This window comes from Aquila chrysaetos, chromosome 11 (genome assembly GCF_900496995.4).
Source record: "Aquila chrysaetos chrysaetos chromosome 11, bAquChr1.4, whole genome shotgun sequence".
In the NCBI taxonomy this organism is placed as follows: domain Eukaryota; kingdom Metazoa; phylum Chordata; class Aves; order Accipitriformes; family Accipitridae; genus Aquila; species Aquila chrysaetos.
The window spans coordinates 12142438-12164362 of record NC_044014.1 but is presented as its reverse complement, the minus strand read 5'-3'; the positions used below and the strand labels follow the sequence as shown (position 1 = coordinate 12164362).

Here is a 21925-nt window from a genome sequence, read left to right as displayed (position 1 = left end):
GAGCAAAAAAAGGCACGTTTGACTTCTAAAAAAAAGTGGAAGGCCTTGTCAGTGTGTTACTTGGGGTCTGCCTGTAAATGAAGCACGTAAAGGAAGAATGATGGCTGGAAGCATCTGGAGCATGTGTTTAGCAGAACTTCCCGGTCTGTCTTGCCTGACTTTTCTAGTTTCTCCTTCCTGTCCCTGGTCAACATTTGTACTAGACCAAACTCGGGCAGAGAAAACCAAGGGCTCAAGCTCATGTGAGACAGATGCAGGTGTTTTCCCCTCTAGGATCTTATGCTTAGGTGTGACATTAGTGCATCCATATCACGCAGGTCCTCAGCCTTTAAATCAAGCTGTGCCGTGCCACAGACCTAGTGCCGTGGGCCAAACAGGGAAAACCCACGGTGTTATCCTGGCAGAGTCCCAGGCTGCATTCCACGCGGGGTCTGACCACAGGGTAAGAGCACGGGGTCACTGCCACAGCCTGCGAAGACGCGTGGCCCAGACGTGCCACCCGCTCGCCCCCATCAGCAAGCGCAGGCGCCGTGGAGGTAAAGGTGCCGTTCGCCCCCGTGTGCGGCTGTCCTCCCCCCTCTCCTGCCGAAGCTCTGGCCAGCGCAGGGGAGCATTGCTCCGGGGGTCCAGCCCGGGTGAGCGGAGGCCGTGCCCCTCTTGGCATCCCACCTCTTTGGCCACCCCGGAGGGCGGCCGAGCCCCGCGTGTGCCCGAAGGGGCCTCGGCAGCCACCGCTAAGCTCTGTCCGAAGGCAACGCCGCACCCCGCCATTCATGTCGCTTTGCTGCCAGCAGCTCCCGGCTATTGTTTTATTTTAAGGTTAGTTATATTAAGTGAAGCGAGAGGGAATAAAGTTTGGCAGCCAGCAAACGTAGGGCTGAGGTTCGCTGCCCACCCTGCTGCCCACCCCTGCAGCTGTGCCGGGCTGCCCGGACTCCAGGAGACACGTGTCAGCTCAGATGGCATCCCCACGGTTCAGAGCAATGGAAATGGGCCAAATCCTGCTGCCCCGGCCAGCGGAGTACCCGCCTGGCTGCAGGGCCCTCCCAACGCCGATGCTGCGGGGCTGCTCTCTGCTGTTTGATTATTTTTTTTTTTAATTTTTTTTCCCTCCTGTCTTCTCCAACTGAAGAAGTTAAGCGAAAAATGCCTTGTCCTTTATAGCTGTGTGAGAACAGCTGCGTATCAACAATGCAAAAGGGGGGAAAAAAATCAATTATGGGCTGAATTGGCTGCTGGCATGTGCACAAAAGCTTCCCACCGCAGTTGCACAGGGCCGGCAGCGCGGTGGTTACGCCGCAAGTGTCTCTTCGGGCTGACTCCACTTCATTTTTTCATCATTAAGATGCTGCCGGAGTTTCTGCGAGGGGTTTTGTGATTCAAATGCCGGCGTAGCAGTCAACGGCTGGCGCTCAGGGCTGGATCCTGAACATCCTCCGCCAGCCCGCCGGAGCCGGGTGTTTGCACCGCAGAGCCGAGAGCTGGGCTGAGCTCGGGCTTCACCGGGCGGTAAAGCTCGCTCTTTGGTTTCATGTTTTAGGAGCTCCAATCTACTCTTGCATTTAAATTTCGCCATGGAAATGGCCGTGGTCTGCACTGAGCGATCTTTTGCCAAACTCCTGGGGGGGCTTTTGTTTTGGAGGGTTTTGGAACTGGGGAAAGCGGACGTGTCAGCTTCAGCTGCCTGCGTGGGGGATGAGCGCCTTGCCTGGAAATATTTGCTGTAACTGGTGCATGGCTGCCATCGCCACGTGGGGAAGGTGACGTCCCCTCCTGGCTTTGTGTCCTTGTCTTCCTGCTTTTGGAGGGAGTGTTTTGTGTCAATCCCAGGCGGGATGCGGGGAGCGACTGACTTCAGAGGTTCATCCCAGCTGTGCCAAAGCTGCCTGGCCCCTCGCCTGCCCCAGCCAGAGGAGTGGGGGGCTGCTGAAGGCCCCTCCCAGGGCTCCCCATCTCTCCAGGGGAGATATCCAGTATCCACCGATGCCGAAGGATCCTGCACCTTTCTGTCTTGCTTACTTCAGAGTCATAATTTCCAGGCACCTTTCCTTTTGCATTGGCAGAAGTAGCTTGGTACAACTGCATGTCTCTGGACGCTGCTGTAGCTTTTGCAGATTTTTAATTTGCAAATGTTATTTGCAAAACCAAAACTTGTGCTCTGGGTTATCTGGACGGTGAGTAGTTAAAGTCTATAAGGAATAACTGAAATGCTCTGGGGCAGCGGCATTGTCCTGCGCACGGCGCTGAGCAGGAGCCTTCTGCTCCCCAGCAGAGGCTGCCAGCTGGTGCTGGTTTTGACCTTCAGCACATCAGCTGCTGGCTGCTCTCTGACCTCCTCGCCAGGCACGGCACTCATCCCTCTCCTCCCAAAGGTACGGGAAGTTCAAACATCCCCTAAAATGAGGTGCTTGAATTAACAGCCTGATTTTTCTCAAAGGGCTGAGCACGTTTGCCAATGCCAGGGAGAGCTGCAGAAGAGCAAGTTGCTCGTTGAGCCCACAGCTTGATGCATCAAGAGCCAAATAACCCCCGAGCTGCAAGGGGAAAAGCAGCCCCCAAGACCCAGCAGCGTGGTGACTGTCTGTGCCTGAGGACCTCACGGGGATCGAGTTTCCCGGTGAACGTCCCGGCAGCTGAGCCCTTTCCCTCTCCTCCGTGCCCCTGCGGGGATGGGAAAGGGGAGGTTGCTGCAGATGGCCGATTTTCTGTATCCAAGGTGTTGAGAGCAGCTAATTGACCCTCAATGAACGTGCCTTTGAGTTAAGGGTCCCCGAGCGTTAATGGCAGTGTGGGGACCTGCCCCAGCGTGTCTCACAAGCTGGCGCTTGGTGCAACGGCACTAAGGCGTGGGGACGCTTTGAGTCCCAGCGCCGACGGCCATGCGGTGCGATAAAGCAGCTGGTGGGACTTCACCTCCTTCCTTTTCCCTCTGTTGCAACAGCTGAACAACAGAGGTTCTGCAAGCTTTCAAAACTTCATTAAACTTGTATAAAATCAGTCCCAAGCTGTGCCTGCCTGTGAAGGTAGCTTGCTTTTAAAATACTTTTTATAAAGAAATCTCTAACCTGAGGCGGTGGGGTGGACTTGCCTCGCCTCTGCGCCATTGCCTGCGTGTCGGAGGCCGTCACCGTGCCCCTCCGTGGGCTGAGGTGCCGTCTGCCTGCAGGCTCCTCGGGCATGAAACCCCGCTCCCTTGGACACCAAAGTCCAAACATCAAACTTGATTAAAAAGAAATTATAGCCAGCGCCTTGAGAAAACTGAAAAATAAATGCATTGAATATGTGCAGTTGCGCACGCATCAGCCGCACAAGCAATCGCATGGTATCTATCTCCCTGTCAGCAAGACGAGGCGCAAGGACTAATTCTTGCCTTGCCCACGCCGTAGCCTGAAGCCCAGATGGGTCATGGAGTGGAGGACGTTTACCTTGCCGCTTCTCGTGTGCCACCTGCGAGGCGTTTGGGATGGAGAAGGGAAGGCAGTAGGGGCGGGTAAGCCCTTCGCAGCACAGCTTGCCTAGCTGAAGGTGTCTCTGGGGTCTGCAGTACGAGCGACCCGTGCCGAGGGATGTGTGAGCCAAGCAGAAGCCCGGCAGAGCAGGGAGGATAAACGCAGCTCGGACTCTGCTTTATCACCTGGAGCGATAAAGTGCGGATGCGTACCCAGGCAGGTGCTGCGTGGGGGCCTCGGAGATGCTCCAGTGGAGCAAAGCCTCCTCGTTTCCCAAGTTATGTCTTCACTGGGAGCCAAAAATGACCTACAGGAGATGGTGTGAACACACTGCAGCAGCTGCGGTTTATACACAGTGGCTTGGCCTTGGATGTCGGACGCTTCCAGCCCCAAGTCCTCTTTAAGTGGATGGACAAAACAGAGAAGTTGGCTGTCAGATCCACTCAGCAGAAGGGGAACATGGGGCAGTAACTCTCTTCCCCAAACATCACCTACCAATTTCTTATTCCAGTGACTTCAAACATCCCTCTCTAGCGGGCAGGAGCAAAGTGTTTTCAGTACTTACTCTTTCCATGTGGCTAGACAACTCTCTCAAACACCAATACCTATAATTACATATATTATGTATATTTGTATATACATATTACACATGCTAATTATATCTACAGAAGCATTAAATCATTTACCTTGCCTGGCTTCAGTTTTATTTTAAAGTCGGTAAGAGTCAACATTCAACCAGCATTAGGAATTTGCTGTATAAATAATTAGAGTTTATTTAGATTTATTCAACGGTGTTTACATCTAATAAGTAACCACATCAATTTAAGCGTTGGTCTCCTGGCTGGCACATCACCTACGTGTGATCATTCACCTTCAGCTGGAGCAGCTGGTCCTTCCTGGATTTATGTAATGGGGCCAACTTCACAAATGACCTGGAAGAGGGACATTGGGCAGACTTTGCTCTGCCATGGTCTGGGTAATGGGAGAATATTCGGGAATTGGAGTGATTTTCTTATAACCAGATGTTTTGGGCTGACTTACTCCATTTGGCTTGATTTCTGCCTCTCCAGTTGCTTTATGGTCCTAGCGGTGCCACAAACGCCTTCTCAGGGTGAGGATGAAGGGACCATGTCAGCGTTACCTGGACCGTCCCACCAGCCCCCTCGTGCCTGCCGGTCTGGCGAGGATGCCTGCGGCACCAGCTGCTTGCTGGGGGCTGCTGAGCCTTTTACGAACACTTCAAGAAATAAGCGTTCTGTCCCTTCCTTTAAAATGAGCTTTGCGTGAACGAGGGGTGGCAAGGGGAAATATTCTTGATGATTTTCTTACATTGGGCGTTTTAGGCTTGAAAGCAATGGACACATGCGAAAGCCTTTGCTTTTCCTTTCAGCCTCTTCCTCCAATTTAACCCACCTGGGTGCTGGTGTGAACACCACGGCACACACCGTGGCACGCTGCACAGGGCAGTCAGAGGCATCCAATTTGCCTGGAGAGATCAGTGCGTTTTACACAGGGGATCAGCACCTTTATCTGTGTGAAAATAATCTCGTCTGAGCCTTCGACCTGCAGAGGGTTCATGCGAGCAGGTCAAAGGCTCCCCTGGAGCGGGTCGGGCTCCCAGACAGCACCTCCAGCCGCCCCGAACCCCACAGCGGCGTGGCACGGCTCGCTGAGGCTCGTCGTGCACCACCAGTTCCTTTTCAGGGTGGATTTTGGCAAGCCACGCACGTTGCATTAACCCCCTGCGAGATCAGGATTTGGCCTTTAATCCTGGTGCACCCCGGGTGCTGCCCTCCCCAGAGCAGAGGAGCGCTGCTGCCCCCAAAATACAGTCCCTGCTCTCGTTTAGATCTAAACAAGGCTGTCAATACTGCTGATTTACTAGACACTCAGAAAAAAACCATTTACTTTGAGAAATCGATATTACAAGAAAGAACCAGAGTGGCGTCTGGGTGAGTGGAAACACGGTGCCGCGCTCCCTCGGTGCCCATATAAATGCCGTCTGCACCGCACGCAAAGCAGCACCTGCCTCGACAGAGCCTTAGACACCACGCAGAGGGTGTTAAAGAAATGCACGATACGCGTGCGATGCAAAGGCGCGCCAAGCCTGCGGAGGACACAGGCTCCCACCGTTTTGTCTCCGTGAGTCAATAAATTCGATGGCTCTTTGCAGCGGCAAGATCACGAAATGCACAAACTTGTCATCTTGAGCATCTTTAGCGTTTTGACTTTCGTTCCTAATGGAATGAGGGGATGCTGTGAGAGGCGGCTCCGAGCCCTCCTCCCGCTCGGCTGGGCAGGGAACTGATGCTCCTTGCTGGGAGCCTCTCCGTGCCCAAGTTGGTGCTTGAAGGAGAGGCTGCAAATTATCCCTGCCTGGTGATCCCAGCTCTGGCAGTTTTTGAGAGAGGAAAAGTGGTTCTTACCGTAATTAAATAACTTTGAACAGACATCTGAGTTCTGCAATAGAGCTGTCAGGGATGCTTGAGCCTCCTACACCGTACAACTGCCGTCTGGGCATCGCGCTGACCGGCCAGCGTGTGCGGTGCAGCCCCGGGCTGCTGTGGGGCAGCTGGAGAAGCGTTAGGGCAGGAGCTGCGGTGCCCAGCTCCCGTCACCGTCGTCTCTTGGCTGCTACAGATTCTGAAGCCAAATCTTAGCCGCTGCGGGAGGAGTGCCGGGCACGCTGCCCTCCTTTCTGAGCTGCTCTGGGGCACGGGCAGGCAGAGGCAGCCAGAACTAACCCATTTTTAGCCAGGTTTTAAAAGGGCAAGTTCTTCAGATTAATGTCAGCAACAAACTTTTCCCCACCAAACGAATCACAAAGGAAGCTCTGCCTGCCCTAATGCCCAAGTTTCAGTAGCCTACAAATGGCTTAATATCTGGAAAATTCAGATTAAAAGGGGCATATTCCCGTAAGGAGAAAGAAGGTCTGGCACGCAGGGAGCATTCCCCGATGTCAGCCTGTACCCAGCATATGGATTAAGTAGCTTTTCCTGCGTGAAGCCAGCCGGGCTCTTCGAGGAACATGAAAGCACGTGTACGTGCCATTTTTGGCAGCTGCCTCTAATTTGATAGATGTGATTACAAATTGATTTTAGGATTAGACATTGTATCTCCCCCGGTCCTACAGGAATGACAGCACCTCTTAGCTCCCGTGTTAACCAAAGTGCTGCCAGGGCTGCAGCCAGGGGCTGGGACGGCCACTCCTGCGCTCCAGCTCCAGCAGCCGGGAAGGATACTCCTCCCCGCCGGCTGGCTGCCTCGTCGGAGAGCCGGGGTACGGCGATGCCCAGTGCTGTGCTTGCCGGGCAGCAGGGATAACGTCAAGTTCCTGATGGCTCCTTTCATCCCGTTGCTTTTCCATTGGCACGGTGTGTCTTTTCTGTCTCTGTCAGTTACCTTGACGGTCTCATTAATTCTGCGTGCTACTCATTCATCCAGCTCCAGTTGTCAGAGAGAGCATTTAACATGGATAGGAAAAATGGGAGCGTGTGTTTATGGGGGTGGGTGTATACATGTGTATGCAGATACCTGTATATATGCACTGAAGCTTCTAAAGTTCTCATGAAAAACAGCTTTGTCATTTCCTTTTTCATTTCATCTTTTCCAGGACTGCTGTCTTCCTCAGCCATCCCTGCTGGGGAAAATAATATTTGTGCAAATGTTGTTGTTTTAAAAAAAGAACATTTTTAAAGTGAGAATAGTCTGTAGAAGAAATTCCATTACACAGATTTAATTTTCATACGTGTATAAAATTGCCTTGGGCAGCAGGGAGCTGCAGTCACAAACTTTCTTTGCTGGGGCCTCATTCTGCAGGGCTCTTACCCATGCACTCGGCTTTCCCCACATGGCCTTAAACACCTGGCTAACTGATTTTCTGGGTTCCAGCCGTGCCCCTCTTGTCCCTACAGCCAAGGCAGCGGAGCAGTTGAACCCCTGGCCAGGTCCAGACGCGGCACCGCCAGCCCCTGTCCCCGGGCCGGGGCAGGGGGCTCAGCTCCGGCGGCTGCTTTGGCTCCTGTCCGAGGGCTGAGTGGTGGCGAGGGGACGGGGAGGGACAACCCCAGCTTAAATAGTTGGGGAGGGTGCTTTTCCAAAATGTTTGGATTGAAGACGATATTGATGTTCCTTCTGACTAGGGAAGAAAGGGTAAGACAGGGCTGAGATGATCATCATGTTCCTTCACTAGGGCTTGATGGGGTCCTCTTTAATTTACCATCCACCACAGCTTAAACTTTGCACAGTAGAGCGTGCCACAAGCCGGGGTGGCTGGCTGCGTCTCCTGGCCTTGTTTTAAAATATCTTGGAGGACGGGCGGAGAGGTGAAGGGCCCCTCGGCCGGGACCGTAGCGAATGGGAGCTGCTCCGGCGGCACTGCCGAACCTCTGCCCGCTCCGGCCTCCGCTCCCGCGCTTGGGAAACAGCACTGGGTCACAACCCGCCACCGGCCATGGCTCACCTGTACGCTCCCTGTATGCAAGAGAAAAATCATTAGAAAAGAGGACCGTGCGGTACGGTCAGACAGCTCCCGGACACCCGACGAGCAGGAGCGAGGTTTGCTGTTGCATCGCCGGCTCTGAAACATGCTCAGGGCGGCTGCTGCACGGGAATGGGAACCTACCCCCAAACCTGCCCACCAGTGGGTGCTCCGAGGGAGGAAACATGCACTGTGGGCGCTGTGCAGCTCTTTACCATTGCCAACGTAGAGCTTTTGGTGCGGTGGAGCTTTGGAGGAAGCCGGCAAGCATCCCATGCCTGCCTGCCAGGCGTACGGCTCTGGACAGGCAGCGGAGCCGCATCCTGGAGACCCCCCCGGATCCCACGGGCTGAGCGCTCGGCCGGGGCTCCCCGCAAGCCCGTCCCGCCGTGTCGGCGACAGACCGACCCGGACTCCATTTCTGGGTGGGATAAAAAACGCCCACCCCATTGTTTGTGGCTGTCCTCTAGAAGGTTATAAATAAACCCCGTTTCCCTGCTGGCTTTGTGCTTTTCCATTTTGACGCACACTTGATTTCCTCCTCCTGTTCCAGAGACCTTCAAACAAACAGCCCCTTTTTTGTTGTTGTTGTTTGTTTGCCTCCTCCCAACTTGTGTCCGAAGAGGCGTCTGTGGCGGACCCTGCGCCCGGGCGCACCCCGGGTGCCAGGTACCAGGTGCCAGGATGCCGGGCGCCGGGACAGGGTTATCTGACAGTTTCCCATAAATTACCCCACGTCGTAGGTGTGGGTGTTAATGTGCAACTTGGTGACGAAGCAGCCAGTTTCGTCGCCCGCCTGTGGTGTGTTAGTGACGGGAGGAGGATGCTGAGCGGTCCGGGGATGGGATGCGGGAGCCTGGTGCCATCCCAAACGAGTCTCCCCTCTGCAGGGTAGGGCAGAGCACTCGGGTTCCTGCAGACCCACGCACGAAGCGGGTGACCCACGGGAGTCACTGCTGCGCAGGCAGGATCGCACACCCACCGTCCTAAAAATACTTGGGATGTCCAAAACCAAGTGATTCCCCAATTAATTTTAATGGTGATACTTCATTTCCAAGCATTTTAAAGCTCACTGCATGCTGGAAATTTGCAGTCCTTTAAAAGCAATTCTGACTAAGAGTGTAGTTTGTGTAAATATTTAAGGAACACTAAAATCCACCCATGATCTGTGCAATTGCCCTTCTCTCTGTATCAATATTGGGGATTGCCCATTTCTATCCTTCTTTATAATACATGGCTGTATTAGACATGGTCATAAACACAGGTCTGTGTCCTGGGCCAGTACAAGGAAGGGCGTGTTTTGCTTTTTCAGCGCTCACATTGCAAGGGCAGGCTAATTTTTAACTCCCTCCTTCTCATTTATCTATAGCATCTGGGTGAAATCTCTCTCCCCTGGCCAAACCCTGGGGTGCGAGGGGAGCCGGGGAGAGCAGCGATGCTCGGAGCATCACGGCGCTACAGAGCCGGGGTGAGCAGTTGTGGCTGTGGGATGACGCTTTCCCTTTTTTGTTCCTTTTTTACCTACTTCTGCTGAAGCCAAGGTCCTAAGAAACACCAAGGGCCCATATTGGTGTTATGGCAGCCCTCCTGAGTTAAAGACTTGTTGGGTTTTTAATCTCCAGCTGGGTGATTCCCAAGCAAGACCGAAGTTGCCATCTCCCATATAGGTGTTCACACCACTAAGGTTAAAAAATAGCAAAGAGAGAAATCTTAAAATATCTTTACACCTGAAATTGAGGAAGAAGAAAAGGAAGTCCAAGAAAAGGGATGTGCTGAGCTGTAACAACACGTGGCCAGCCCCTGAGCTGGCACACGGCAGCCCAGCCCTGGTGACCTTGGGGGCACTTACAGCTTCACCCCAGCTCGCTGCAGCACAGGCGGGAGTCTCCTGTTATTTGACATTTTCCTTCCTCCTCCTGAAGACCGAGATGTCCGTCGCTTCGCATCCCGCCCATGTCTGGAGCCACCGGTTCCAAAGGGGAGCAGAATCAGACGGCGAAGTTTCCCCGCTCTGCTGCCTTTGTGTGCAAACCGGGTTTATCTGTATTGTTTGACCAGTGCCGGCAAATTACACCCTGCCTAATGCGTCGTTAGGGAGAGGCAATTAAATACCAACCCAACAAGTATTGCAGCCAACATGACTGGGGAGAAACAGCTGCAATCTGCATGGCAGCTGGGAGAGACGGGTGGAAAATATTAACCTTTTTATTTATGTCTGTCCTCTAACCTCCGCCGTGTCTGGCTGCCCGGCTGGGTGAAACCCACGCAGGGCAGGGTTTGGCAGGCAGCGGGCAGGGATGATGCCTGGATCCAGTGAGTTTTCACCGGTTTGGCTTCAGCCCAAATGGCCGGCGATGCCCATCCTGCGTGGTGCTGGGTTGGCTCACCAGCAGCCACGGGACGCTTTGCTTTCGCCCTGCAGTCTCCGTCTCTGCCTTTCTCCGGCTGCTTTCCAGCCATTGCAGCCCTGCGGGCTGTTCCCGCTGGCAGTGGTGCCGGGCGGCCACGTCCTGTATGCCCCCGTACGATTTAGTGCTTCAGCTCCGTTGCCCATCACATCAACCCTGGTTTTCTATGGCATCTTGTGCCAGTGCCGTCCCACCCCGCCAGCCTCCCGCACCGTCCCCAGGCGGGATTTGCTGTCCCCATCCTGCTTCACCCGCCGTGACCCGCAGCACGTTCACGTCTCCGTCCCGCAACCTCCAACACTGGATCACCTCAACTGTTTTGAAGACAACGAATCCTGTCGCTAATCCCGGGCACCCCAATAAATCATTCTTTCTCCATTTCCCAGAGGCCGTGAGCACTCTGAGGGATGGGGTCCGTCTCTCTGCGGGATGGAGTGTTTTCTCAGTGTTATATAAATAAACAAGGGTAGGTTTGAACCAGGATCTCTGGAATTGGCTTCCCACAGGTGTTGAAAGCATTTCTGGGTAGATTTAGAGGGGTACCCTTGCAAATAGCATCTTTAAGCATCGTCAAAGTGATGTTCATGTTGAAGCAGTCCAGCAGCTGGAGCAGGTGATGAGAAAATTGGCATTGGAGTCTCATGGCAGCCAAGGATTTAAACTGGCTGATGTGGACCAAGTCATCTGCCACTGAGTTCAGCACTCTGAAATACAGCGCAGATAATTTGTACTCCTCTCTGTCACCGGCTTTCTGAGAGTCAACACCCGCAGGTTTGTAGGGTGTTTTGCGAGCAATGAACAAAGGGTGGCTCGGGAAGGGAAATACCCAACACAGGGCAGCAAGTCAGTAACATGGAGCAAACATGTTTCTGCTGAAGATGTTGCCCACCATCAGATGCTGATTTAAGCAAGGCGTGTGCTGCCTGGCCAGCCCTGCCAGGGACTCACAGTCACTCTCTCCTGCCCTGCACATTGGATTGGGGGCATTTTATTTGGTTTTACTCTGCAAGCAGTTTGCTCTTTGGGGGATCATATGGCATCTGGGGTCTTGGAGGAAACAACAGCCAAAGTGCAATGAACAGGTCACGCTGATTTTGTCCTTTACAACCAGAGATTTTTCTAGGCCAGGCAATGCAACAGATCAAATCTCTTCTTCAGACACGTATCTGACAGCACCATATGAGATGTTGTTAGTGGAACCGGAGCAGGTGAGGATTAGTGAATGAGCTGCAAAGTGGGTGCTGCGGTGGCCAAGGGGAGCAGAGGGGCCGGGGATGTCACCCCCCCGCTCAGCGGAGCCTGGACCCACACGAAAGGGGAGTTGGGACCGGCAGCAGCGGGTTTTGCTGCGACACGGTTGGCATAAGACGCAGGGATCTCAGTCGACTGGAAAGAAATCGGAAGCCATCCATGCAGCGTGGCTGTGGGCAGCAAACCTGGAGCCGAGATGCCGTGACTCGCCTGTGGCACTGGTACAACCATCAGCCACGGCTGGGGCGAAGGCAAAGGATGCCGGGCAGGATCAGCCCGGGAGGATGCACAGTCCTTCTCCTCAGTTACAGTGAGAGGGGGCAGAGGAAGACAAGGAGGAAGCCGTAGGGAAATACTGGGGAGAGAGAATAGCTTTTAAACCGCAGATAACGTTGGCACATGAACAAATGGGTATTAACTGGTGGGGGCTGCTGGGAGGCTGGGAAATTTGTGAAGGGGATTATATGACGCGGCTGCTCAGAATAGTTGGACAAAAATGACCCGGCAGATCCCCTCTGGTTTTGCCCTCCCCTTACGACACCAGGTGCTCTGAGGAGCAGCGGGGCCTGTCTATTTGTATTTGAATATTAGGATGTCAAGCAAGTAAAGATGAGGGTGGTGAGGCACTGGAACAGTTTGCCCAGAGAGGTTGCGGATGCCCCATTTGTAGAAGTGTTCAAGGCCAGGTTGGATGGGGCTTTGAGCAACCTGGTCTAGTGGAAGGTGTCCCTGCCCATGGCAGGGGGGTTGGAACTAGATGATCTTTAAGGTCCCTTCCAACCCAAACCATTCTGTGATTCTATGAGCAAAACTGCATCCAAATGCTCCTGTGCTTTTTCTGTTCTTGGGATGTGCCAGGAAACCCTCCCGCACCAGCTCCTGGGGTCAACACCTGCCTGCCAGTGGCACGCAGAGGCACAGCGAGCCGCGCCACAGGCCACGGAGGTGTTGGAGGGAGATGCTGGTGAGAAATGAAGGAAATCATTAGGCAACCTTAATTACACCGCGAGACTCACGAGTTGTCTCTCGATGCGTGGCTCCCACACCAGCCCGGCAAAGCCGGTGGCTGGTGGCACCAGCTGCTCCCAAGGTTCCTCCCGAAGCGGAGCTCCTCCCGGGAAGCGCTGTCACCTCCGAGCCACGTGCTCCCTTCCCCAGCTGGTCTCCGTCGTTGTTGGCATCGCAGCCAGGGGCTGCTTTCCTCTGCCTACCGTGGCACGGCAGTAGGGCCAAGCGCAGCATCCTTGTGTTCCCCCGGCCCCCCAAAGCCACCCCAGCAGCCTGTGCCCATCAGGCTCCTGCAGTCTTTCCCTGGGCGCTGCCCCCTTCTCCTGGCTGCAGGCGAGCAGTAACACCAGGTCTGGGCGTGACCCCTTTAGCACATTTTTTTTCTAAAATTTAATTAATTTTTAAAATTAAACCTTTATCCATCCTTTTATTCAGAATAACCGGGGAGCCCCTTTGAAGGGCAGCGGGTAATTTTTCACTATTACTTTGTTGCTACCATTACTGGAGTCAAGTATCGGCTGTGCCCTGATGGATTTCCCCACCTTAACGCCAGCCCCAGCTATTGCAAACCCCAATTTAGCCATGAAATCCAAGGGAACTAACTTTCTGTGCATATGCCGGGATCTCCTCTTTGTACAGACTGTGCAATGAGTCCAAGCTCTGAAAGCTTTGGCAAAGCAGAAATAAGGTATTGCTGAAGGGATGGCCCGGGGGAGGGTGAAACCGAGCCCCTGTCCCTCTGAACCCTTGGGCGTTGTTTCCGTGCGCTCCGTCATCTTGTGGGAGAACAGCTGGAAACCTCCCAGGACGTTTCTCCTCGTAAAGCCACTGCCTTTCTCTTCCTCTAGGCTTTATTTTCTGCAGCCAGCTTGCTGAGACATGAGACCCAGGGGGATGAAAGGGAAGAATGAGGCACCTGAGCAGCTAAAATTTGTGCATGGTCCCAGGGATGTGTGGTTTCATAGCTGTCAGGGCCTTGGGAAGCCCATCCTGAGCTAATGCATCAAAACACAGGGGGATTGGGAGGTTATTTGCTATGAAATCAGTTAAAAGGCCAGCTGGGGGGAGGTACACAAGGTATTCAAAAGCAAGAAGAGGCTCCAACTACCATCCATTGGGAGGTGTGGGTCCCTGTTTCCATGCTCTTCCCCTAGTGCATCCTGCAGGGCTTGTCCTAACGGTCCCACAGCCCCGGCCCAGAAAGCACAAATCTCAGCGATGCGTTGGATGTCACGGACATCGAGTTTAACATAAAAACCAAAAAAACAGTGCCTGCAAAATTGCACACTGCAAATATTAGAAGTTCTTCCTGCCTGGAGCAATGTCAAATGACCTTCTCTTTATCCACCAGCCTAGACTCGAGGATCAATCAGTCTATTCCTAGGAGTGGTGTAAAGTTTTCAGTTCAGCAGCCAGAGAACTAGATCCTCCACTTGGCCCATTTCACCAGGGACACGGTCTCGGGCCTTTTGCCACGTCCATCCTCTCACCCACCCCGGCAGATCCCATCCACCCCTTATGGAGCCACCCAGACCTGCCGGGAATATTCAGCAGTGAATCCACCCACCAAGAGATGTGCTTTTTTCTGCTGGCGCAACACAATTTTAGACCATATGTGTGCTTTCCCTTAAGGGTGGGCAAGAAAAAATTCTTTATTATTTTTATATTACTACTGCGTAGCAACTACTGTGAAAGGCCAGACACGAACAGCAAAAAGAACCAGTAAGAGCCAAGAAGAGCTTGTGCCAGCTCACAGCCTCCGAGACGGAAAACTTACAATTGCAAAGATGGAGAGCAGGGAGGGCAATTAGGAGGCAGGGGGGAGGAATAAAAAAATGCTTATTGTAAGAGGAGAGATCATAGCTCAGGTTTGCTTAATGAATGTCGGAGGAGATCGGGAGTCACCACACAGGTAGCTTGCAAGGAGAGATTTCAAAGGAAATGGAGGAGAAGCTTTAGAGGTACTAGAAGGATGAAACTGTAAATAATAGCAGCATAAATGGATCTGAGATAAACAGTATGGCTGGGCAAGACAGGGGCAGGCAAGAGGGAACTTCAACACCATTTCTAGCTTAGTGATTTCTAGCACACAAAAAAAAGAGAGCATCAAGTGACAGATCGCAAAGGCGATGCGCCCTCCCTGCTGCCTGCTGTGCCCGCCGCAGCGCCGGGCAGCATGAACCTCCCCCAGCGAAACCACGGCACTTCCCCGAGCCCCAGCAAAGAGCCATCAGGACCGCTCACGAGCCTAAGGAGCAACCCCACGCGTAAGGGCTGCTGGAGCAGGCACCCGAAACACTGACAAGTGCCATCCTCCTGGGGCACCTCCAAGTCATTCTGATCTCTTGTTTAAATCTAGGGAGCAACTGGTGAAGTGAAAGGTCAGCGTAACGATGGCTTCATAACAGAGGGCTGGATGCATCCCCCCACTCCAGGTCCGGCCAAGGGAGAATCAGGCTCTGACAGCATCTCTAAGGAGAGACGCAACCCTTGGCTGCAAACGTCTACCTTCCTCACAGAGGGACGTGTGGCCCTGCTGCAAATCCTGGTCCCGTGTCACATCTGGGGACCAGGGACAACAGGCGGCAATAGTGGCTGGCAGCCAAGGGCCTGGCGGGAGAGCCTGTAGCCAGTGCTGGGGAGAGTTTGGTTTATTAATTACTGACTAGTGAAGGATGCTCAGGAGCAGAGATACTCGCAGGCCATTAAAACGTTGCCCACAAAACTTCCCGGCTGACTCCTTGCAAAATCCGTGGGTTGAACTGGAAACTTTCATCTAAAAGTTTGAAACAAATCAGATTAATATCATAGGGGAAATGAAAATAGGAACACTCCTCTTCTGCTCTTCCTCTTCAAAATGAGGATAGGTGTTTGATGGCCCATGAGGTTTCTCCGTGCTTTGAAAAAGTGAAAAAAATATTCTGATTGGAACATGAAGAAATACATCTTCTTTAAACCTCTCCTCAAGTTTTTTTTTCTTGCCATGAGCCTTTTCCCTTTTTTCTTTGAAGAAGGGAAATGTTTGATCAGTAACGCTGGATTCTTCCCCATAAATAACTCACCAACAGAATGAGTGTCATCAGGAAAGAGGGAGCTCTGGGAGGTGTCCGAGAGCTGGCTGGGTCCCCAACATCTGGAGAAACGCTGGTGCTTTGATGGACTGCTGCACCCGCACCCGGGGGCTCGGGAGCTGTTTTATGGACGTGCTGTGGGCGCACAGGGGACAGAGGCTGGCGGGGAAGCCCAATGCTGGTCACCGCTTCTTCCCTGACCTCCTAAAGCCCAAACCGGTTGGCAGCCAGACCCCGAGGCTGGTTTTGGCTACCCTACAGAGACCACGCTTTGAACCTCTGATGATGGAGAAAACTTTCCGCGGTGGCCTTAGCAGGATCATGAATCGTCACCAACAAAGATGGGAAACCAAAAAGATGAAATACAAGATTTCACTGACCTCTGTGCATCTCTCTGTGCTGGCAGATTTCTGTACCCCGATTAAATCGCACCTGGGTGAGGAGCCGGGCACCACCTGCGCTCGCTGTTGGGCTGGGGCCACTTGGCTGACCACAAATAGTGCTGGTAGTAACACATCTCCCGGGATGGAACTCATCTGCAAAGCAAACCCCTACGGCCTGACACACTGCTGAATGCCAAGTCCAGGGGCTGATTTTTTTGCAAACCAGGTTGCAAATGAAAAAATGAGCGCCTGGATATTTGGAAGTGAAAAGGCTGGTATCAGAGTGGGAAAAGAAACGCTGAAAAACAAAATGCTCTTCCTTGTAGCCATGCTTCTTAGCAGGGATGGAGGCTTCCTGCTTCCCTGCTGCAACCCACAGCGTGTCCTTGTGAAGGTGGTGGTGCGGGAAGATCCCGACCCACACGCAGCAGTGCTGGGGTACTGCTGGGCATCCCACATGGGAACCCAAAGGGGCTGCGAGGGCTAACAGTGCCCACTAGCGCTGCTGGAATAACCATCCTGGTAGCAGCAGCAGCAGCAGCAGCAGCAGCAGCTTCTTGGCTCGGGCCTGAGCTCATCTTGCCGGGTCCAACAGTGAAGTCGAGCCTTTAGGATTCACCCAGGATCCATCAGAGATCTGCTCTCCTTCCAGGGTACAGCTGTTCCAGACGAGCTCTAGCCCATCACCACAACAACAACTGTGTCCATACAAAAAAAAAAAAAAAAAAAAAGAAGACATGTGATAGTCCTCCAAACAATTTTTTAATATATTGGTATCATTCTTGTGCAGTGAGATATGCCTGCCCTTGGCAGATGGGCAGTGCAATTATCGCTTGGAAAACAGGTTCGTCCTTCCAAAAGGGCAGCAGCAGACTTTTAAAGGCAGGTGAAATTTTATAAAAGGATTACAATGGGATTAGCTGGAAAGGAGAGAGAGCAGGTGTCTCTAGGAGCCTTTGCAGACTGAAACCCAGGGTTGTCCTGGCCCCTACCCTTTCAAACCCTCTCCAAACCCTGCCAGGTCTGTCCAGGGGGTGATTTAACCTGGTGCTGCCACTGGAACAAACTGAACAGGTAACACCTGCGAGGTGGGGAAATCGCGGCTGTGAGTGCGCGATACCACCAGAACAATATCAAAATACACCCACCGAAGGGGACTCACCATTCCCGCTCAGAGCAGTGGCTGTGTTTTTCACTGTTCGGCCCAACGAGGGCACGACACGCACGCACGAGATGCCCACTGCAGAACGGAGTGGGATGCTCACACTTTAACCCGATGGTTTCTCATGGCAACTCACACCGCCGGGCAGCTTTGCACATAAACCCACACTTTGCTGTGTTACGGAGCACTGCAAAATAAAAGCACTCCAAAACAAAAGCACTCCGGCAATCTTACCTCTTACCTGGCCCAATGCCCGAATGATGGGGTGGCTCTTTTTCCCACTTCCACAAGTGTGAATTTGGCAGCAGCAGCACAGGCACCTGACCTCCGCACCCCTGGGCCACGCTCCCCTTGCCGTGCCATGCCGTACTGAGGGCAGCATGCGGCCACAGGCTGCTGGTAAAAGGTCCAGGGATCTCCCACGTGGTGAGCGATGCTTTGGCAACATGCCCGGGCAGCGGCAGCCGTGCCAATGGCGTGGGCAGTGGGGCTGTGCCAGTGGCTCGCCCTGGCTCACCCCATCTCCCATTCCCGTGGGCCCACGGGGCTGTACTCGGTCCCTCCACTTTTGTCCGAGAAGCAGCTCCACCATCGCCTTGCAGAGAAAAAATTGACAATAAGACTTCAGGGTGAGCTCAAAGGTTAAACAAAGTAAAGGAGAAGGCAAATAAAGAGAGCACGCCCTTAACTGGCTGTATTTAGAAGGCTGCCATGGATGAGGGTGCTGGACCGCAGCTGCTGGACGTGCAGAGCTGGCGATACTGCAAAACCTCCTCCCTTATCGCTCCTTCTGCGTTGCCTCTCTGATCCGTCTGTGTGCTTTCCCCTGCCCGCCCCTTTTTTTGCAATGTACTCCCCAGCCCATATCCCCTGGAAACCCCATTTCTCCTGAGCCAGTTCCATTGGAAATCCTGCCCTTGGACCATTCCCTTGGAAATGCTGGGATCTCCCTACGCCATTCCCTAACAAACGCCATAACCCTCTGCTGTCCCAGGAGCAGACAGGACAGGGAAGTGTTCTTGCACCTCCTGGCATCACTGACGGGCAAGAGCCTGAGCTGTGCTTTGCCCTGGGCTGTCTCCGAGTACAAACCTCATGGGGACAAGGACCGTCCCCATGGGAGGTGTCCAGGCGCAGCCTCCAACACTTCTCCACCAAGGACCCAGCTGTGCACGGGCTGCCGGGATTCAGATGGGAGCTGTGATTTGGGGCCACCACAGCAAAGCACGAGGACAGCCAGGCCAACTCAGCGTACTGCCACTGGCGGACAAGGATGGATGCCCAGAGAAAAAATGTTAGGAGAAACAGAGCATCAAAGAGTCCAGGGCATGGTCCCCCTCAGACAGGAGCTCTGGAGCTGGTAGCTGGGGCTTAATGCTGGGCCAGACCCACCACGGTTCTCGGGGGCGTCGGGGACATCCCGCAGCCTGGCCAGCCACGGCGGAGCTGCTTGAACCCTTCCAGGGCAAGCTGTTTGAGGAGACTTATAATTCAGATCACTTTACTCTGTGGAAGTAACTTTAAAGAAAAAAAATCTCAGAATTAAGCTAGAAGGGAAGGGAATCAAAATTATGATCATTCTGGCTTCAAACCCTGGGGATGTCACACTGGGAAAAGGACTACCTGCTACCAACGGCTGAATCAGCACCAATTCATACAAAGCATTCAAAAAATCCCAGAAGGTTTGCACAGGTGCATGAGGAGGATCAAGAAATGCAGTAGGTAACAGGATGCTGCCATTAGGCACGGGATCTACAGTATGAACTCCAGATGACCGTACGCATCCTCATCTTCTTCTGGGAGAGGGGCAGAGATTTTTAACTCGTGATTTTTAAGCAATCTGATGCTGGCTGCCTCTGCTGCCTTTGATCTGTTTTCAGTAACGACTTCTCAGACTTTAAGCTTAGGTCACAGAAAGCCTTCTCCCCGTTGGTGAGCAGGCAGAAAGATGCCCTCAGCACTATGCCAAGCTGGGCAGCCGCTTGTGCCCAGGTTTCCAGTGGATGCAGCCAGGGCTGGTTAGAGCAGAGTCACATTGCCAGCTCAGTCTCTGCGCAACTAGAGAGCCAGAGACTTTCTGCCTGATGTTTTAATGGAAGTGTTTGCCGGTGCACACTTGTAAAGTGGGAATCGTGTCTTATCTCAGCTAGTTAGTGGAGTTTGTAAAAGCCAAGTACATTTTGAGTCCTTTGCTTGGCTGGATGTACTTTATGGCTCAGCTGGGCTCCCACCCCCACCCCTGCTCTGGTCAACCCATGCTCTTCCAGCTGAAATCCTGCTCTTGCAGATGGCGGGACGCCCGCTGTGCTGCTCCGCTCCCGGCACACCGAGCTCTCACCTCTGCCTTCCCCACTCTTCTCCAGGCCACGGCTAAACCCAGCTCATCCATCATGCCCCACCGCTTCCTAATTTTCCCAGGACTTCCCACCTCCGGGCACTGCCGGTCCATCCCGTGCCATCCATCAGCCCGTTTTGGGTGGTAGTAGCGTCACTCTGCCAAACGCGGTGACGGGACAAGTCATGGCATCTTTGACGCAGCAGCAGCCTGGGAAGAACGAGTCGGCCACGTGCTGCTGCCAGCGCAGAGGTACCATGCGGCCACGGGAAAGGCTGGGCTGAGCCGCCTGGAGAGCCAGCCCAACTCCGGCACGTGCCCTGGGAAGGGCGCGTGACCGACAAAATCCTGCAGCCATGCTTCCCAAAAATAGCCTGCTGGCTCCCAGCAATTGGGAGCCGGAGGAACTTCATTGCACGCGCTGCCGTCTGGGGCATCGTCCCCTCTCGGATGATTCAGGTGCCTGTGACACTGCAGGCTCCAGGTACCAATTAACACTTACTAATAGGTCATCTTTTAAACACCACCGCGACCTCTCTTCTCTCCTTACCTCCAGCCAGTGCTGGCCCCCGCGAGGCCCGCGGAGCCCCACGGCAGCCGGGCATTAGCAGGTCCCCGCACCCCAGCACATCTCTGGGGCGATGCTTCGCCCTGGCCGCTCCCGCAGGGCTCCTCGCGGATCCAGACCGACCCGACCGGCCGGGCAGGAGCGGGGTTTCGCGCTGCCGGTGTAGCACCACGGCTCGGGCGTTGCCGCCGCGGGTGGAAGCGGAGCCAGGAGGGTGTCGGAGGGCATCTGCTGCCGGCCCGGTGCCAGCGGGGTCCCCTCCTGCTGTCCCCTCCAAACTCACAGGCCCGAGACCGCGGACGGTTTGTGGAAGTGCGAAGACTCGCCTTCCTCCTCCTCCTCCTCCTCCTCCTCAGTCCGGGTCACGTCCTGCGCTCTCTCCCCGGGGCGCAGGTGCTCGTTCTCCACCTGCCTGGATGCAAAACAAGGGGAAAATAAGGATATGCCCCAGCCACGGCGTGCCGGGCCCTGACCCCGGGTTGGGGGGAGGCTGGTGCGTCCCCTGCCTGCTCTCCAGCTGCGATTCGCTTCGGAGAGAATTAATTTATTAACTGCTTTTGGAGCCTGAACCCAGAGAGGGCTTTCTGGGGGGCATCGCTCAAAAAAGCAGGAGTAATTTGATATTAAACCGCCGGTACTTCGTGCCGGGGGTCTGCCGGACCCAGGGGCTGCACCCCCAGGGCTGGGCATAGCAGAGACCCCCAGCCCGCCTGTCACCCGGGGTCCCCGGGCAGGGACGGGAGGTGACACAGGGTGACAAGGGGCACCGCGGGCCTGGCCGTGCCTCCGTGTCCTGGGTGCGGCGGGGCTCCCACCGCCACGCTGTCCCCGCCAGCGCCGTGCCACCGTCCCCGGGGGCGCGGTGCCACCCCCACCACCCCCCCCTCCCGGTTCCAGGGGGTCGTTGCCGCTGCCGGGGGGGGTTGTGCAGGACATCCCGGGGCTGCCGGGGGGGGGGCGACCCGCCGGTCCCGCCCCGAGAGCCGGGCAGCCGCCAGCGCTCGCACTCCGCAGGCGCGGCCGGGCCGCCCCGACGAGCCGCGGGGGGGGGGGGGGGGGCGGGACGGCGGCGGCGGCGGCCCGTGGGGCGACAGAGCGCCGGGGCGGGCGGCGGCGGCGGCGGCAGCGCTAGGACCGCGGCGGCCGCCGGGCTCGCCGGCAGAAGACGGACAGACGGACAGGCGCGCGCGCAGCGCCGCACGGGGAGGCGGCGGCGGCGGCGGCGGCGCGGCGGGGCATGGGGAAGCGCGGCCGGCCGCGGAGGGAGCCGCGGGGCGCGGGGGAGGCCGGAGGGGCCCGGTGCCCCCTCGGGGACATCTGCAACACGGGCCCCGCGGCGGGCATGGACACCTTCCTCTACAACGTGCAGGTGCTGCTGGAGGCCGCCAGCTACCTGGAGCGGATCGAGAAGGAGAATAAAAGTGAGTGTGGGCTCGTGGCCGCGCGTGTGCGTGACCGGCGGTGGGGGAGAAAAACGATAACCCAAACTTTTGGCTGGCTGCAGGGGCCGGGGGCGCAGTGACAAAGGGCGCCGGGGCTGGCCTGCACGCCCCGCGGCGGAGGCACGCGTGGGACACCCCCCCACACACAACCGGCCGCGACCGGGGAGGCCGGCCCCGGGGGGAAAAGTTTGGGATGGAGAGCGGAGCGGGACGGCGGGGGGCGTCTCCGCTTCTCGGGGAGGGGGGGCGCGGAGAGGGGTCTGGGGGGGGCGGCGGGCCCCGCGCAGAGCCGGAGCCGGTGGCGGAGCCGAAGCGGCGGGGGAGGAGGCGGTGACACGTCCCCGCTCCCCCCGCCGGGGCATGGGCAG

General features: G+C 55.2%; 2 protein-coding genes across 5 annotated transcripts in view; one reads left to right on the top strand and one right to left on the bottom strand.

The window, feature by feature from the left end:
- Positions 1 to 6812: 6812 nt before the first annotated feature.
- Positions 6813 to 20849, bottom strand: LOC115348598. Of its 4 annotated transcripts, XM_030031521.1 has the most exons (5): positions 18605 to 20849; positions 18305 to 18472; positions 17447 to 17807; positions 6984 to 7089; positions 6813 to 6893 (listed from the first exon to the last, which is right to left on the bottom strand). In XM_030031521.1, the coding sequence occupies exons 1-5, from the start codon at positions 18629 to 18631 to the stop codon at positions 6878 to 6880; spliced, it is 678 nt and encodes a 225-aa protein (XP_029887381.1). In that variant the 5' UTR covers positions 18632 to 20849; the 3' UTR covers positions 6813 to 6877. The 4 variants fall into 4 exon arrangements, with proteins under 4 accessions (XP_029887381.1, XP_029887383.1, XP_029887382.1 ...); XM_030031523.1 differs by lacking the exons at positions 6813 to 6893; positions 6984 to 7089 and adding an exon at positions 16841 to 17360; XM_030031522.1 differs by lacking the exons at positions 6813 to 6893; positions 6984 to 7089 and adding an exon at positions 16841 to 17360 and having other exon boundaries at positions 17454 to 17807.
- A 373-nt stretch (positions 20850 to 21222) lies between these two features.
- MXI1 (MAX interactor 1, dimerization protein) overlaps positions 21223 to 21925 on the top strand; it is a 57976-nt gene continuing 57273 nt past the window's right edge. Inside the window, exon 1 of the mRNA XM_030031563.2 lies at positions 21223 to 21536. Within this exon, the coding sequence (XP_029887423.1) occupies positions 21353 to 21536 (184 nt within the window). The 5' untranslated portion in view covers positions 21223 to 21352. The remainder of the gene's footprint in view (positions 21537 to 21925) is intronic.

Bases quoted from the DNA above. Each gene is read 5' to 3' on its own strand.
- LOC115348598 (XM_030031520.1), bottom strand. From the start codon at position 18,631: ATGTCCCCGACGCCCCCGAGAACCGTG. The intron at 18,473-18,604 runs GTGGGTCTGGCC...CTTGTCCGCCAG, and splicing joins CGACGCCCCCGAGAACCGTG to TGGCAGTACGCTGAGTTGGC. The intron at 17,808-18,304 runs GTTTGTACTCGG...TTTCTCTGCAAG, and splicing joins ACGGTCCTTGTCCCCATGAG to GCGATGGTGGAGCTGCTTCT.